Source organism: Colossoma macropomum, unplaced genomic scaffold (genome assembly GCF_904425465.1).
Source record: "Colossoma macropomum unplaced genomic scaffold, Colossoma_macropomum, whole genome shotgun sequence".
Taxonomy (NCBI): domain Eukaryota; kingdom Metazoa; phylum Chordata; class Actinopteri; order Characiformes; family Serrasalmidae; genus Colossoma; species Colossoma macropomum.
This window is the reverse complement of record NW_023494795.1, coordinates 15,714,897-15,731,397: the sequence shown is the minus strand read 5'-3', so window position 1 is coordinate 15,731,397 and position 16,501 is coordinate 15,714,897. Positions and strand designations below refer to the sequence as shown.

The 16,501-nt window shown below is 38.0% G+C and overlaps 2 protein-coding genes across 6 annotated transcripts in view; both read left to right on the top strand.

Annotated features, from left to right (window-relative positions):
- The first annotated feature begins 473 nt into the window (after positions 1 to 473).
- si:ch211-191a24.4 (uncharacterized protein LOC100150331 homolog) lies at positions 474 to 4,746 on the top strand. 2 transcript variants are annotated; one of them, XM_036581618.1, is made up of 5 exons: positions 483 to 601; positions 872 to 946; positions 1,052 to 1,168; positions 1,940 to 2,049; positions 2,689 to 4,746. In XM_036581618.1, the coding sequence occupies exons 3-5, from the start codon at positions 1,062 to 1,064 to the stop codon at positions 3,339 to 3,341; spliced, it is 870 nt and encodes a 289-aa protein (XP_036437511.1). In that variant the 5' UTR covers positions 483 to 601; positions 872 to 946; positions 1,052 to 1,061; the 3' UTR covers positions 3,342 to 4,746. The 2 variants fall into 2 exon arrangements, with proteins under 2 accessions (XP_036437510.1, XP_036437511.1); XM_036581617.1 differs by lacking the exon at positions 872 to 946 and having other exon boundaries at positions 474 to 601.
- Positions 4,747 to 6,036: 1,290 nt separating this feature from the next.
- The window catches only part of si:ch211-191a24.3 (tensin-3), an 85,430-nt gene continuing 74,965 nt past the window's right edge, over positions 6,037 to 16,501 (top strand). For 2 of the 4 annotated variants that reach the window (XM_036581615.1, XM_036581616.1), the window contains exons 1-7: positions 6,037 to 6,317; positions 10,722 to 10,902; positions 11,909 to 11,959; positions 12,090 to 12,212; positions 12,997 to 13,061; positions 15,055 to 15,138; positions 15,791 to 15,900. In XM_036581615.1, coding sequence (XP_036437508.1) covers positions 10,753 to 10,902; positions 11,909 to 11,959; positions 12,090 to 12,212; positions 12,997 to 13,061; positions 15,055 to 15,138; positions 15,791 to 15,900 — 583 coding nt within the window. In that variant the 5' untranslated portion in view covers positions 6,037 to 6,317; positions 10,722 to 10,752. The remainder of the gene's footprint in view (positions 6,318 to 10,721; positions 10,903 to 11,908; positions 11,960 to 12,089; positions 12,213 to 12,996; positions 13,062 to 15,054; positions 15,139 to 15,790; positions 15,901 to 16,501) is intronic. The other 2 variants (XM_036581614.1, XM_036581613.1) reach the window with 1 other exon arrangement.

The window sequence follows — 16,501 nt, the reverse complement described above, 5'->3', positions numbered from 1 at the left end:
GTTAGCAATGCTAGCTAGTCTAGCATCAACAGTTCTAAACTAAAGGAGCAGGATGCTGGCGAACAGGTTATAAGCTGACTTCTTTGCCAGCTTCGTATTGGAACTTGTCGGTCCACCTTAAATGGTACAGCAGTTACGTTCCGGCGCCTGACTGTTGCACCATTTAAGGTGGACGGACAAATTCCAATACGAAGCTGGCGAAGAATGTGACTCAGCCTTGCTTTACCCGCATATAAACGACCCCATTTTCACTTTCACGGCCTTTTCCAATAACCCCAGTGCTGAGGCTCCTCTTTCTCCCATCTCTAACGTAACCCGAAACCGAGAGGGCTCTCTTGTGGACACCAGACTGTCTAACACAAAGGCTGCACTATTCAAAATCCTCCAGATAAGCGGCGCCATGTCTCCAAACCACAGCAGTCTGCCCCTTCTTTACCGCCACCTGAGCCCCGCCCCCTCTCTCCAGGTGCGACACGTGATCGAGACTTCGCGCGGAGGTCGCGAGAGATCCCGGAAAGCGGTCGAGCGAGATTCCTGATTACTTCAAAACGGGAGCCTAGAGAGCGAAAAGAAACCAATGTGAAACACCAGCTTCAAAGTAGTAAGTTATCATTTTGTTTTCTTTAGGCAACTTTTTAAACATAATGCTGGGGTTTGTGGAGAAATGCGGTAGCATGTTTATGTACTTTCCTGAGTTTACGAGGTGAATCCGGAGTCGTTGGGTCTGGTTTTCAAATGTTTTCTGAAGCGCAGCCTCAAAGAAATGGCTCAAATAGTTTCAAAATGGCCACAGTTTGAACTGTTTTTTTATGTACGTTATCGAGTGGCTTGAGTTAATTTTGAGTCGACTCAGTTTTCTTTTCTTTTGTAGGTTTTTCAGAAGGTAAACACTTCATTTTCGACTTTTTCTGCCCTTTTTTGACCGCTTTCCTAGCTGTCCTAAGAGATGACTTTGACTTTTTGTCTCTGTGGGTTTCACTCGTAGAGAGAGAGCAGTGTAATTGTAGCTAAACGTAACATGGAGGCTTAACCTAATTGCTGTTTACTGCAGTCATTTAGCTATGAGTGATCCGCCCAGAAGACCGCGGGGGCAGAGGGACAGGAACGGAGGAGGACACGGAGAAAGGCGGGAGCCTCGAACACGACGAGACCAGAGTAACAACCACAGGTAGGTGTATGTGTATGCAAAACGTCAATGACTAGCCCTTCAAATTATGTATAATGCAGAAATGGATCACCTAAATTAGTGTAACTCTTCCATTATGAATTCATTTTGAATGAGGTCAACTTTTTTACAGCCTACGACATTTTATTATACACTCTCAGAGATAAAGGTATGAAACTCACTCAAGGGTACATCTCAGTACCTTTAGTCAGGGAACATAACTGTACCCTAATCCATTGAAATTATATTTTCTAAGTTGTATTGACTCCACACACCCCGTCTCATCTCCAGGCTTTTTATTTTATTGTTCTGTTTTAAAGCTTTAGGTTATGAAAAGGTACAAATACGTACTTTTCACCTGGGAAAACTTATTTAAGGTACATAATTGGACCTTAAAACCACTGTTGTACCTTTGAGGGAACAATTACATTGTTTGTACCTTAATGACCGAAAAGTGTACCTTTTTGTTTTCATCCATGTATCTCCAAAATAGTAATTTTATAGGTGAAGGCAAAAACCTTCCTAATTTTTAATGTAATTTAATGTAAAAAGGGTTTTATTCGAAGTGATTTTGGAGCATTTCTGTTGGTCCAATCATTTTTACATGATATAAAGGGCAGCTGCCAGGTTCAAATGATGTAGAAAAATAACTGCATAAAATAATGACATAAATGAAGATAGAAAGAAGCTTGAATGAACTTCAATATAATGTTACATGATCTATCTATAATACTGCCATTATTAATGCCCCTCACATAACTTGTTTTCCACCAGGTCCTCTACGCAGTCCTTCCCCAGAGGCTCCTCATCCCATTCCAGACATACGAGGACAGTCCCTTCAGAAGCACATGAGTCAAAGTGTACACACATTTGCTCCAGGAGGGGTGGGTATTTACACGAAAACATGTATGAATTGTAAGGGGGAGTGCAAAGGTGGCTACAGGGAGTTGATGGTATCTGTTTTTTATTGCCTTCATCATGTTCCTTATCACCTGTCGTTTTTATTTATTAGCTCAAAGTGAAAAGGTGTAATTGTATCTGTCTTTTTAGCACACAATGCACAGATTTAGTTTCTCTCCATGCACAGACCACGCCCTATGATACTACCTTTGCTTCCCTTTTCCTTCTTCTGAGCTGGTTTGACTAGTTGGGCACTCTCAGGTTAAAGCATGGCGACGCATACAATACACAAGCACTCTCTGAAAAAGCTTTCTCTTAATAATACCTGTACAGCCAAGAAAAAATCACTAATTATCACTTGTGAAGAAGAAGGGTTGTGTGGTTATGTTCTTTTAAACACTCAATTTGGGATCCAACACAGTTAAAACAGTTCTACTAAACACATAAGTCATTGCTTCAATTAATTTGTAAAGAAGTGTTCCTTTAGATAGATATTTACACAAATGACACTTAATTTCTTTGTTGTACACGTGCACAAGAATAAGCTCATAATTATAATAACTTGTGAGAAATACAGACATATATATCTCCATCTGTAAGCTTTTGTATGTTGTGTTTTTCAGGTATTGTGCTTATATGTGCAACCCTGACCAATGTGTTGGTGCTGTTCTGCATCGTGGCTGCTCACGTGACATTATCAGGCATGTCTGCGATGAACTTTGGTGGAAGCTTTGTAGACACACTCATCCCATTTGAAGGGGTGGAACTTCAACAGGTGCGTGACCTGGACATGCAGTTTGGACAAATGAGAGCACCTGGAGTCTATGGAGGTGTGGCCTTCAGCCTCACTTTTGCTGTTCTCTCACTTTTATTCGTGGTGTCTGGCACCAAGCCTGCCCATGTGCTCCCATGGAAGCTTCTGATTGGTCAGTTTGTGTTCCAGCTGGTAGGAACTGTGATATATGTGGTTGCAGTGGGTTTGTATCTACACTTTGTGATCAGTGTGAACTCAACAGATGTGTGTCTGAAGCGAGAGCGACTTTATGCTCGCAACGGATACACTTGGATGAACTGTAAAGTGGGTGGCGCTGATGCAGCTGTGGCGTTGTTTGGAATCATAACGGCCATTTTGTATGCAGTGGCGTCCTTCCTTACTTTTAAAACACTCCAGAATGTCAAGCGCTTCCAAAAGGAGCGGGCTCGCTATGAAGCAGAAAGACGTGAGCGACCCAAACGCCCTCAGAGCACACCTCTACAGTCGGACATCTACATCTGAGCCTCACTCCAAGAAAATCAGACTCGATGCCTACAATTTTTAAATGTCTTCTTTGTTTTATAATTCAGGTTTACGTTTTTAAAGGACTAAATAGACTACTAACTAAACTTTGTTTACTGATATCTGACTTCATGCACTCTCCTTTTTCAAAATATTGTTTTTCAAAATATAGCCGGTATGCACTTTATTTAACTGCAGAAATAATCAAATGTGAATCAGTCAAAGCTGTCTTATCTAAGTTTGAGTTGAGGTATGTCTACCATATACCTGCAGTTAGTGGCCATTTTGATTGTGTCAAGTACAAAAGCATTGTCGATATATTAGACAGTTTATTGGACTACTTGGTTGATGTGCCTTGTTGGTGTACAGTTAGAAGCTATAGCTATTTCTATGCGCAGTTTGTGTTAGTTATCCTGTAACCCTTCAACAGTGGTCAGTTTCTGGACCACCTGTGTTAGAATATTTTTGTTTGGTGGACTGTCCTTAACCCAGCTGTCATACTGATGCACCTGACATACTTGTACCAGTGTAACACACAGTACCCTACCACTGCCACTTTGGGGGTCACTGCTGTGCTGAAAATATACTATCCATATAATATCTGGTCATTGGTGGTACTGTGATCCGTTTTCCTTGATGGTGGGATAGAACTTGCAAACAGCAGATGGGCTGCAGTCAGTAATTGTAAATCTACAAAGTGTGTCTCTGTGGTTGGCCTGAATGTCCAGTAGTACAGATGTAGATAGTATAGATGTGTGTCTAATAAGCTATTATCCATGTATGTTATTATTATTATTAGTTTTTTTTTAAATAGGTGTTATAGTCCAAATTTTTGCTCTATTGTTATAGTGCTGTAGTGCTGATTATCACGGGTGAATGAGGGCAGGGTCAGGCAGTTTTTGAGAAGCTCATTTAGAATAATCAAATGAGCTGCAGTAATAATTAAAGATGTCTGCTTGATTTTTGTAGTTGATTTATGATAATATAGTGATCATTATGTCTTCGGTGGCGCTACTGTAAGGAACATTGCGGGTTGTGTACTTGCTGTTCTGGACTGTAGGGGGCAGCAAACACATTCTTTTGGAACTGCTGTTTTTTCTTCCATGTATTTTAAACAATGACGCCAGCATGTTCCACATTCATACTTTTGCTGTTTTCTCTGCGCAAAATGTATATTAAAGGCAGCTTTTAAGCTAGACATTGCAGTAAATTCAAATAATATTATGTTTTTATTAATGTACTGAAACTGTCAGTAGCTATTGTACTATTTCTCTGGTCTGTACAGGTCACTGATGGAGCCAAATACTTTTTAATGTACATACAATATACAATACATACAATAAATATGAGCCAACCAGAAATAATTGTAATCATGTAGTAATTACCCTGTGGCTCTTGAGATATAGGAGGCATTTTATTAGTAATTGAAAAGTCTTGGACTGAAAGCCAGTTCAAACCCATCTCCTTTGAGTGTTTTGAGTGAACTGTGAAAACTGAATTTTCTTATTGTGGTTGATGGAACTTATCTAGTGGAGATATCAGTGCACACACTTGTAAGAAGAGGTAATATTTAACTTTATGACCTACTTACACTTTGTGCCTTTGAAAAAAATCACCAACAACTTTATTTACCATTGTGCATGGTGCCATTTGTTCCACAGGTTATCTTAAAAGTGAAAGCTTTTAAAGGTTTTGATTTTTTGTGATGTAATGCAATCATATTTCAGACAAAAAAATGTCCAAAGTCTGAAGTTAGCTCTACCTCTGTACAGTAGTGTGAAAAACTATATTCCTTTAGGGCTTACATATAAGATGGTCCACTTGCATAAGGATGAGTAAAGACAAAGGAAAATATGTGAAAAACAGGAGTTTCTGAAACTGGAGTTACAAAAAATATTAAAAGATACAGAGACAATTGGGATTCCTAACAATCATCACCATCAGAAAACAGTACTCCTTGAAATATGGCAGAAAATTGAGCTCAAATCTCACTTCTTGATCTGATTAATCCACGAGAGTTTTCACTGTGAGAAGAAACGTGATGGGTCTGAAAGGGCGTGTAGCCATGTAGAAGCTGTTACTAAGAAAAGGGGGAAAAAATCTGCAAATCAAACTGCTGGTGTTCTCAGAACAATGGACTGACCTAGAGTCCAGACCTTAACATCACTGAATGTGTTTGGGATCATTTTGATTGTGAGAAGCAGAAAATGCAACCAACTTCTAAGACTGAACTTTGGAGGTGTGGATATCAGCTCTCCTGAAAAGAATGGAAGCTGGTGAAGGTGAAAAAGGTGAAGAGTGCACACACTAAATATTGAAAAATGTGATATTATATTTAGTTGTTGAGGCTTCTGTGTAATTTCTTGTTCAATATTTGTTTTCAGCTTTTTTACCTGATGCTGAAAAATAACTTGTACTTCAAGGTCATTTTGAAATGAAATAAATGGGGGGTGGTCTCTGATTTTTGCTGAAGTGGTGGGACGCAAATGATGTTGACATTTTCCACCAAATAATAGGTGTCTTTTGTATTTAAACGTACTATTAGCTGGTACACTTTATAAGAACATAGCAAAACAGCCAGATGTTTTTGTATTGAGTGTTTACCTTGGTTCGGCTACTGAAAAAGTGTTCAGCAATAGAGCTGTACAGATTGTGTTCCTATTACTGTATGACTCAGAGACACTTATGCACGATAGGGCGGGGGTGTGGTCCTTATTCTAGGTCTCTTTGCTTTAGTCATGTTCACCAAAGAGCAAGTGCTGACAACAGAAGAACGCGCACGCATACAGCACGTCGGGCAAAGTGCATGTGAGCTGTAGCATGCGGAGTACGCAGCGTGTTCCTCTTCTCGTCTTCCTCTTCTTTCACATTCTTACTGTTCCTTTTAATTTCTTCATATTATTTCACTGCATACAGCTGAGCACTAGGTGGATGTTCCTGTGAGACCACAGACCTCCATAACAGTTCATAGTCCAGGTAAGCTCTGATTATGTCATATTCTGAGTTGTGGTGTTGTAACTTGGCCTATATGTAAAGCTACTGGCATTAAAAAGGGACTCTTAAAAGATAGTTAAATAGTTAAAGATAGTTAAAAGATAAGTGTGATTAGTTTGAAGAAGATGTGTTTAAGAGGAATTCCACACATTTTTCAACATTTCTGCATAATTTAAAGGTTGAGATGTAAACAGTCATTCAGAAAGGTTTGATGTGAAATGCTGCATTTTAGAGAAACGTATCGACTTGAATTTCTTTACAGTGGTGATAATAGGAACCAGAGGTTGAGATGTGTACCACACAAATATAGCCATTTTATTTACTATACAAAACCACCAGTGATTACCACTAGAGTTTTGTAATGCTGATAATGGTAAAGTAGTGATAACATTTGCTTTGGGGACTATTTTACTGTACGATACCCTGTATGTACCTCTCCACCATGAATGGATTAAAAATATATATATTGTAGGCCAAAATCTTCTCAGAACATCTCTCAGGTTTGACAATATTCTCTAGAATGGCGCAAACCATGATTGGTTTGTTTACGAGTGGTATAATTATACAGTTTGAAAAATTAGTGGTATTCGCCTTTAAATAGTAATGCATTAAAACACAAATGAGATTTGTGTAGAACACAGAAGAGTACTTGACATACAGTAGTGTTTTAAAGTCAGGGATCGAACTGTAGAATATTATTGCTATATAACGTCCATTTGAGGCACTTTTAATGATGCACTGATGCATTTCTGTTGTGGAAGTCCTCTTCTACTAAATGTGCTCTAAACTCTTGTGTTGGTAGAGCAGTTGATGAGGATAGAGGGCAGGAGGAAAGTGAAACATGTGGAGTCTCTTTTAAGGCCTTTAAGGACTTTCCTTTGTAGTCATAAGGAGTGCCTGCTCTTCTCAGAGGTGCCAAAGGAAGAAGCTGTGTGATTGGCTGACCTTGATTCCCAGTTCTGTAGAAAGGTGTTGTTCATCAAAGACAATCAGTTTATGTGAGATGATGTAAATTTATGCATTTCCAAATAACTGGCACCCTTGGTAAAGATAAGAGAAAATAATATGGAGAACATCTTTGTTGTTTATCAGCTTGATCTTCCGCTGGAGTTTTTGGAAAAGCCTAACCTTTCAAATTTAGGGATGCACCAATATGGGAACTGTGGGCCAATATCCAGAATTTTTTAAAATCTATATATCTGGCAATTCTGATACATAAACATTTATAAAATGCAAAAACTAGGACTGCAACTACCTGGATACGCACCACAGAGGAATGGAACGTTTATTTCTATGTGGTTACGAATGCTTTACAATGGATAAAATGCAGACATTTCAGCACAGCAACCCAGTGTTACCTAAATCTTCTCCTTTTACAGAGTACAATAAATACATCATCATACGTCATATTGACCTGAAATATTGGTCAATTCTGAATTAGTGATGCATGATTGGAATCGGCATACATGCATTCGGCCAATTTATAGTTCTTATTTATAGTTCTATAGTTTTATTTTTATGATGTAAATAGTGTGAGCCAGGATAAGTGCACTTGCACTGTGTTTGAACACTGCTTCTACACCAATGCCAGAAAAATTGCCACATGCTGTTTATATATTAAAAATTAAAATGGCAGTTTGGCCCATAAAAGAGTAAATCATGTTTTTTATTCAACTTTGGCTGACAGAAAATACTGTAAATGTGTTAGTGTGTCTCATGTTCATTTAGCTCACATATAATCATTCTTAGGCCAGTTTGGCTGAAAAAAATCAGAATTGGCCATAAAAACTCATGATCGGTGAGTCTAGCGTGAACGTCTGTCCATCGCAGATAATTTTTGTAAGCAGTTACCTGCTGATATTCTTATTGTTTCTGATATTATTGTGCTATTGTGTATTATCACTAATAAATTTACCTAAACATCACTTAAAGACACATCACAATTATTAGCACTTCTGTACATTCTTGCGAAGAAAACGGGGTGTGTTTCCATTGATATTTTCCCTTTTTAAGCACTGCTGAATCTTTAGGAATTTTTAGTGATGATCTGTAACTTCCTGTTTCACTTGGGTGTAAGTGTGCAGTGACTCCTTAGTCATCCATGAAAACAGGAAAGATCCAAGAATGAAATTAGGCAAAAAGTTGCTGACCGAAATGAATCAGTTAACGGCTATATGCAGCAAATAAAAACACACAGGAGGTTAGTTTCAAAGTTAGTGATCAAATTTGGGAAATGTATCATATGATACAAAACTGCTGCACTTTTGATGACTCACTGATGTGGTTCGTAAGTGGAAGCCATTATTTCATTAATGAGCTGTAAACGCTTGTGGGGAGGAAGGATAGAGGAAAGCAACACGTGAGATAGTCTTTTTTAAGTCTTCTCTCTTTCCTGTGTAGTCATAAGGTGTGTCCACTCTGCTCAGGTCAATAGTTTATCGGAGTAATGTCAATTTAAGTGCTCTGCGTGTGTACATGTGTGTTTGTTTCACCTCACTGTACAGTTTCTCTCGAGTTTTATTGGAAGCTTAAGCTTCATTTTTCAGAGGAAGCTTAAATAATGAGTTTAAAAGATTTTTTTTTTTACCAAAGTAACAAACAATCATTTGTGTAATTTCTTAATTTCTTATCAAAATGCAAATTAAGTACAAGTTATTCATTTTTAGTAGATATTTCTGGGGAGATTAGATCATAATCCACTTGAATAAAATAACTGAATAAAATAATCCACTTGAATAAAATAACTGAATAAAATAATCCACTTGAATAAGGAAGGGGAAAAGGAAAAAAAGTGAAAAACAGGAGTTTCCAAAGCTGAAGTTCTAAATATTTACTGAAATATGTAGAAAAGATGGGACTAACAACCATGTAAGAACTGGTAGACCACTAAAACTGTCCCCATCAGTTAACTGTACTTTAAGCTTTCATCTCTGAGAGAGAAAATCAAGCTCCACTCTTGATTCAGATCAGAAAAAATCCACACGTGTTTCTGTCCATCCTTCCACTGTGAGAAGACTCAACACTATGAGTCTGAAAGGATGTGTAGCTGTCAAGAAGCACTTACTGAAAAAAATAAATAAACCAAAAAAGAAAAGAAAAAAAAACACAAAACAATCAAAGAAGCTGCTGGTCTTCTCAGAACAATGAACTGACCACCGCAGAGCCCAGACCTCAACATCACTGAATGTGTTTGGGATTACTTGGATCATGAGAAGCAGAAAATGCAACCAACTTCTAAGACTGATCTTTAGAGGTGTGGAAAAACTGAAAGCAAATTTTCCAAGAAGAATGGAAGTTATAATAAAAAGTGAACACTTAATACCGAAACAATTTATATTTAGCTTCTGTAATTTTCTGATACATGTTTTGTTGCTAAAAAATGAATAAATTGTGCTTAATGGCCATTCTGAATGGAAAATTAATAAATTAAGGATGGTCTCTGATCTGCACATTACAGTACTTTGAAAACCGAGAGTAGTATGCTTTTAGGAAAGACTATGTTCTGTTCTATATTTGTGCTTAAAATGTTTATAACATTTAAAAGAAAAAAAAAACAACTTTGTGTTTTAGTAGTTTGCCTGTTGACTGTTTCAAATGGTTAAACATAGTCATTCCTGTGAAACATATTACCCTATAAAATCTCTGAAGGCCAAGAAGAGTGAGATTAAAGACTGAACAACGCAATAGGCCTCATTATAAATTTTTTCACCTTTTGATCTCTTTCTTAGTGCTGACTACACTGGAATTTCATCGGCTCTGACTGCAGTTATTGACCTAAGCACTGCAGGTTGTTATTTTTCAGTTGCGTACAGCTTAGCCAAAGTTGAAAGGACCCTATATTACATTTTTATTGTTCTTGTCCACTTATGATGTTTGAGTTGGTTTGTATACCAAAAACAGCTTTAATTCATTTTACATGGCCATTTTCCAACCTATAGTTTTCAGTTTTGTTGCCTTATATTGTACCTCATTCAAAAGTAGCAGTGCAGGTTGAAACCTTATAACTTCAGTGTGAAACTGCTGTAGGCTGAATATGTGGTTATACATATAAATGTGCTGATTTTTGTGACATCACAAAAGCAGACATTTCAAAACAGGCTTACATGGACTGTGTGGACTGCAGAGAGAATGATACATTTTAAAATATTAACAGTGTTTACATGCTACATCAAACACTTTTGTTTTTCAAATTTGTTTCCCATAAAATAGGCCATTTAATAGTTGTGCCTTGTGGTAAAACATATGACCTCATGTGCTGTATGGCATTTTTATAACCATACTGTATAATACTGTATCTATTTAGATGGGGAAGTTCTCTTACCAGTTAACCCAACCTTGACTGTGCCTTGGAGCTTGACATTCCTGTTTTTGTTTATTGTGCTTTAGAGATCCACGGATGTGACAGAGCAGTGCAGTCATGGCAGATGCATCTGAATTTGACCTGGACTACATCACAGAGCGGATCATTGCTGTCTCCTTCCACCAGGCATGCCCAGAGCAAACTTACGTGCACAACCTACACAACATCATGCAGATGTTGCAGTCCAAACATGCAGACAACTATTTGGTGAGAACAAGAAACACATTCACTCAAACAAAAGCTCTTTCACTGTATCTTTTAGTTAGTATTAAAATTGTTATTCTGCTATGAATATGCACGCTTTGAACCATTGCAAAGTTTTAATGTGTTGATCATTTGAAATGGTCTCTGACTTGACCTCATTTGCTGAGCTGCCCTTATGCAGAGAATACCAAATATTTGTGCATTCACAATTTAAAGCTGTGACTGTCTGAATAGTAGTGTGGGCTGTTATGCACATTCATACTAATATAGTATCCAGTTTATAGTGCATATCTTTCTTATACTCTCTTCATAGGTGCACTGCAAAAATCATGTCTTGGCAAATGAAAACATCCTAATTCTAGTCAGTATATCTAATATGTCTCATTATGGGATTATTGAAGCATATTAATATTCAACTTTTTTCTAGGTGTTATTTTTTCTATTAAGTTATTTTATCCAGAGAACCCGTCTTATTCTATTGGCAGATAATTTTGCTTGTTTTAAGGCATAAATCGGATAATTTTGCTTGTTTCATGAAAATAATGATTGAGAAATTTTATATAACTAGACTAGATTTAAAATGATTACACTTAAATAACACTTAGATATAAGTTCTTTGCAGTGTGGGCCGAGGTATCAGTGCCCTCCAGGTGTCTATTGCGGCGTAATGATTCATGTGTTTTCTCCATGCATTGCTTATAATTCCTCCCAATGCAATTGCATTGATTGTAGTAAAAGAAAAAAACCCTAAAAATGCACATTTGTGGCATTATCCAGACATGTAATCATGACATGTAATCATGTTAAAGAGCTAGGCGAACATAGTGTTAGGAGTCTTGCCCAAGGATGGAGCACAAGAGGTTTACAAACCACTGTCCAGGCACGGTGGTGTTAAGACATTTGCCTATGTATATGTATGTCCCGCCTCCTCATTCCACATTCCAGGGTAGAAGTTACACTGCAAAAGAGTCTGTGTTATAGAACAAGTGATGTTCCTCCTCTTTTGCAGGTTGTTAACCTCTCAGAGCCCAGGGAAGAGCTCAGGAGGATGAACACCAGGGTAAATTCACTTGCTCTGTCCCATTTTGTGTAATTCAGAAGTGACAATCATAAACCCAGTTGATACATATGACTCTGTGAAAAGCTTGTTAGGTTTAAGGTGCATCTTTGGTTTGTGTGTTCCCTCTCAGGTACTGGATGTTGGCTGGCCTGAGCAGCATGCTCCATCCCTTCGTCTACTGTGTTCCATGTGTAAAAGCATTGAGAACTGGCTCAGTACACACACTGAGCATGTGCTGTTGCTGCACTGCAGGGTAATATCTCTGCCCATCCTTCAGTACATCTCAGTCTCTCCCTCCCACCATACACCCTCATCTCTGATTCATTTATTCCCTTGGGCATCAGGATGCATATAAACGTTGTTGTGTAATAGCTTTCTGTGAGGTAGCTTTTAAACACTTCAGATGTCTGGTCCCTATCACCAGCACAATTCTGACTCAGTAAGTTTCTCTAGAATGGAGGATTTCACATCAAACCACTCTGAGTGGCTTTGTATATATTTGCATTTATGGCATTTGGTAGACACTCGTATCCAGAGGAACTTACAATTTGGTGAGGTAGGTGAAGGTAGTGTTAGGAGTCTTGCCCGAGGACTCTTATTGGTATAGTGTAGGGTGCTGGCCCAGGCAGGGGATACAACCCCAGTCTTGGGTATAGAGAGCAGAAGTCTTACTTCCACTACACTGTACCATCCAGTACTGCACTATACCACTACACTACTCTAACAAGCACTATATCTTAACCATTTAATTATGCAGAAATGTTAAATCCCCCTATAATGAGTAGCTCATCAGACATTTTAAAAGAAAGCAAGCTGTCTTCTTTCATAAGCAATTAAATGTACTGATTGTCTCAGAATATAAGTGCAGATTGTTTATGTATAATTGCTGGCTTTCCACATGATGATGAACCTGATGAATGTGATCATATGGATAGCAAGTGTATTCTTATTATACCCTCTGTCTCAAACTGTTGATGTGTAAGGGCCACAGGTGGTGTCAAATACTCTTTCTCTCTTTCTTTATTTGTTTCTAATAGGGTAGCAAAGACCGAGTGGGAGTCGTCATTTCATCCTATATCAACCTTCCCAGCGTATCCACCAGGTAAAACTAACGCAACGTGGGAACTTCAGACATGTGCTTATGCGAAATTGCACTGTTTTAGTTACTAACCAGGTTTTAAAGATTCAGCATGATTTTTGCCATGCATTTCCAGTGGTGAGCATTATGAACATATTTCCTTCTATCAGACGAACACATTGAATCAGTTCTGTTACTGGCACGGTTTAGAGATTTGTGCCTGCATGTCCAGTTCTCTGATAAGTGCGAGTGTGATATATGTGTATTGGAAACACAGTTGGTGAACAGTGCTGAACAATTGGTAATATTTAAAAAAAAAAAAGATGAAACACAAATGATTGGTAGGCACACATAACTCAAGGCTGGCAGGCTACTTGGATGAACTTTGAGCTGAAGTTGTGTTTTGCTTGTGGGAGGGGTTTGTTGCCATGAGATTTCCAAATGCTTTCATGGTGTCAGACAGTAGCTTCCTGAAACATAACAGGCCAAAGGTGTGGAAGCAAGCAGGATTTTTATATATGTAAATATTTTATAGTTTGGTCAATTTGCAACCAACAAACACAACACAATATGTTTACTGATATCTAGATTAAGAAGTTTCCATTACTTTGCAATGTACACTTTCAAATATATGGTTTGGATGACCAGTTCAACCTTCATTTGGAGGTTCTTTGAACTTTCTTCACTTGTGTATATATATATGTGTGTGTGTGTGTGTGTGTGTGTGTGTGTGTGTGTGTAAGCGTGGTTCTTTAAAGAACTATCCATTAAAATCTGCAGAGAACTGCCAAAAGTGGTTCATATCACATCACTCCTTATAATCCTTTTTGGCACTGTTATTTTCAGAATATGTGATTAGCATAGTTCTGGACAGATATCACCAGGAGCAAAACGAATTGGTGTAGAATCAAAACAAATCAGTTAAGAATCAGTTAGTTAGATGCTACAGCAGTTAGCATTTAGTCAGATCTCTCTTTTGTAGTTTAAAAAGCACATTTCATTGCTTTTAATCAGTATTAATGTAGTCGGAATTTGATTTTAGAGGGGAGCTGTTTACAGGTTCAGAGGGCCAACTAGGAATCATTATGTCTCATTGATACAGTGAGGTTAATGGCCACAAACAAGCTTACTAGCTCACTAGCTATTTTGTTAGAAAAGTAGTCCTCTATTAGCATAACCCAGAGAGGAAAAAAGAAAATTTAAACATGATGACCCAACATTTAACTACAATATCATACCACAACAAGTATCAGCTAATTAACCTTTACAGCAGTGGGAGTGGATTCCTAGGGTGAACAGTTGAATACTATGATTTTCATGTTGTTTTTTCATAACTTTGTTTTCTTGACAGCGGTCAGTTTTACTACTTCGGTTCAGTTCCTGCAGTTTGCAGAAACAGTTGAGCAGATACTATGTTTTAATGTTGGTGTGACAAAAAGTGTCATTTCATGCCTTTTTGCAGAGTTGATGTAAAACAGTGACAGTGCACAAGCAGCGGAGGCATGCAGATGCGTAAACGGTGTCATGGTGATAGCAGCCACTGAAAATTAGTGACTATCAAAGGAGAGCTTGGTGGTCACTTTTAGTTGTTTAAGCTGAAAATAGAGGCTGTATTATATCATCCTTTATTATGACAGCAAAATATGAGTTATATTTTATAACATTTTCACCGGCATCAAAAGACTTTTATTTTGTTTGTCAGAAATCTGGTTTCCAGGCCCCCCTGTAACTACACCACTACTTTCCATTATCTCTTGAAAAAAAAATAAAATGTTCATGTTTATGTTCAGTGTTCCTTAAAAATGTTTGACTTATAGTGTATATGGCATGCTGGAAATAAGTTTATAAATTTATTACAGTGTCCTATATCGGCCCATGAGATTTTACATTAATATCTGTCTTTACAGTGAACAGTGAGCCTATCCAGTGAGTCAGAACAAGGATCAAAAAAAAATTCTCTCTCTCTCTCTCTCTCTCTCTCTCTCTCTCTCTCTCTCTCTCTCTCTCTCTCTCTCAGTGAAGAACAGGCTTTAGACTGCTACACCATGAAGAGGTTCTACAATGATAAGATGGCTTCACTGATGACTCCGTCCCAGAAAAGGCAAACTTTTTTCCCTCTCAACTTCTTATCACTTCATCATATCTGTAATCTTTGAAATATTCTAAGATTTTGTAACGTTGTGCATACATAAAGATCTGTCACTTGGTCAGTTGGCCTCCTGACAGCAGGTCAGTCATGAGAGCTGAGGGTTACAAGAGAGAATGTTGAAATGTGATTTGAGGTCAGATCATGGTCAGCAAATTAACTGCTTACGCTATGAACTCAGCGTGGTCCCGTCCCTACTTCCTTTTTCTTTGTGATCTGTTAATTCCCTCCTCTCTCTCTCACTCTCTCTCCTTCTCTGCCTCTGTCTCTCTCACCTCACTCTCTTTCTCTTCACTTTTCTCTCTCTCTCTTCACTTTTCTTTCTCTCTCTCCTCATTTCCTCTCTCTCTCTGTCTCTCTCTCTCTCTCTCTCTCTCTCTCTCTCTCTCTCTCTCTGTCTCTCTCTCTCTCTCGTCCTTATCGTTTTTATCCAAAAAAGGATTTTTTTGCATATCATATATCTAAAGCTGAAACAAGTCTTTTGTTTTTCTTAAGACGCGCCAAATATTTCAAGCAGAGATTTCAAAGTCTGAGTCTGTTTATGTTAAGAGAATTTGATCCGCCGTGCTGTTGGCTAGGGAGATTGACGATGTTGTGTGTGGTTCAGGTATGTGCAGATGTTTGGCAGTCTCCTGAACCGTCAGTTAAAGATAAACTCCTCTCCTCTCCTCTTCCACTGCATCACTCTACACCACATCCCAAAGCTTCACCCCACAGGTAACAACTGCACACACATACACCACAGCAAGGGCAGTTTGTTTTTTGTTTGTTTGTTTTTGTTTGTGATCTAGGATGCTCAAACAGTTAGGCTGATTCTAAGTTTTTATTCAACAGTTATATCCATCTGATTGGTTAAAAAGCACTCCACCTGTGTTGTTATATCTGATTACAACACATTTTTTCACCATACCTGTACTGTTTTTGACCACCGGTCACTAATTACCAACAGTGGATGGTTTCTGGAACTACCTTTTTTGGCAGAAGAAATTATTAAAACAACGGAAACAATATTTAAAACAATGTTTGCTTTGATCTTTGCTAAACACTTTTCTTTACTTTGCAAAAGTGATGAATAAAAGCAATAGAACAGGTTGTATATTATCATGAATAACATCATTGTGATGATCTATTTTGTACTAATGCATAATTGTAGTAAAATGTAGTCCAAGGCTAGGCTTAATCCCTGTCTGGATCCATAAACTTACACTATATGGCCAAAAGTTTGGGTACACCCACTCATCTAGTGTTTCTTACAAAATCAAGAGTATTAAAAAGAGTTTTTTTTCCCCTCCTTTGCTGCAGTAACAGCCTGTACTCT

Coding starts and splice junctions, on each gene's coding strand:
- si:ch211-191a24.4 (XM_036581617.1), top strand. CDS start 1,062: ATGAGTGATCCGCCCAGAAGACCGCGGGGGCAGAGGGACAGGAACGGA. Junction 1,169..1,939: donor GACCAGAGTAACAACCACAG/GTAGGTGTATGT, acceptor GTTTTCCACCAG/GTCCTCTACGCAGTCCTTCC. Junction 2,050..2,688: donor ACACATTTGCTCCAGGAGGG/GTGGGTATTTAC, acceptor TGTGTTTTTCAG/GTATTGTGCTTATATGTGCA.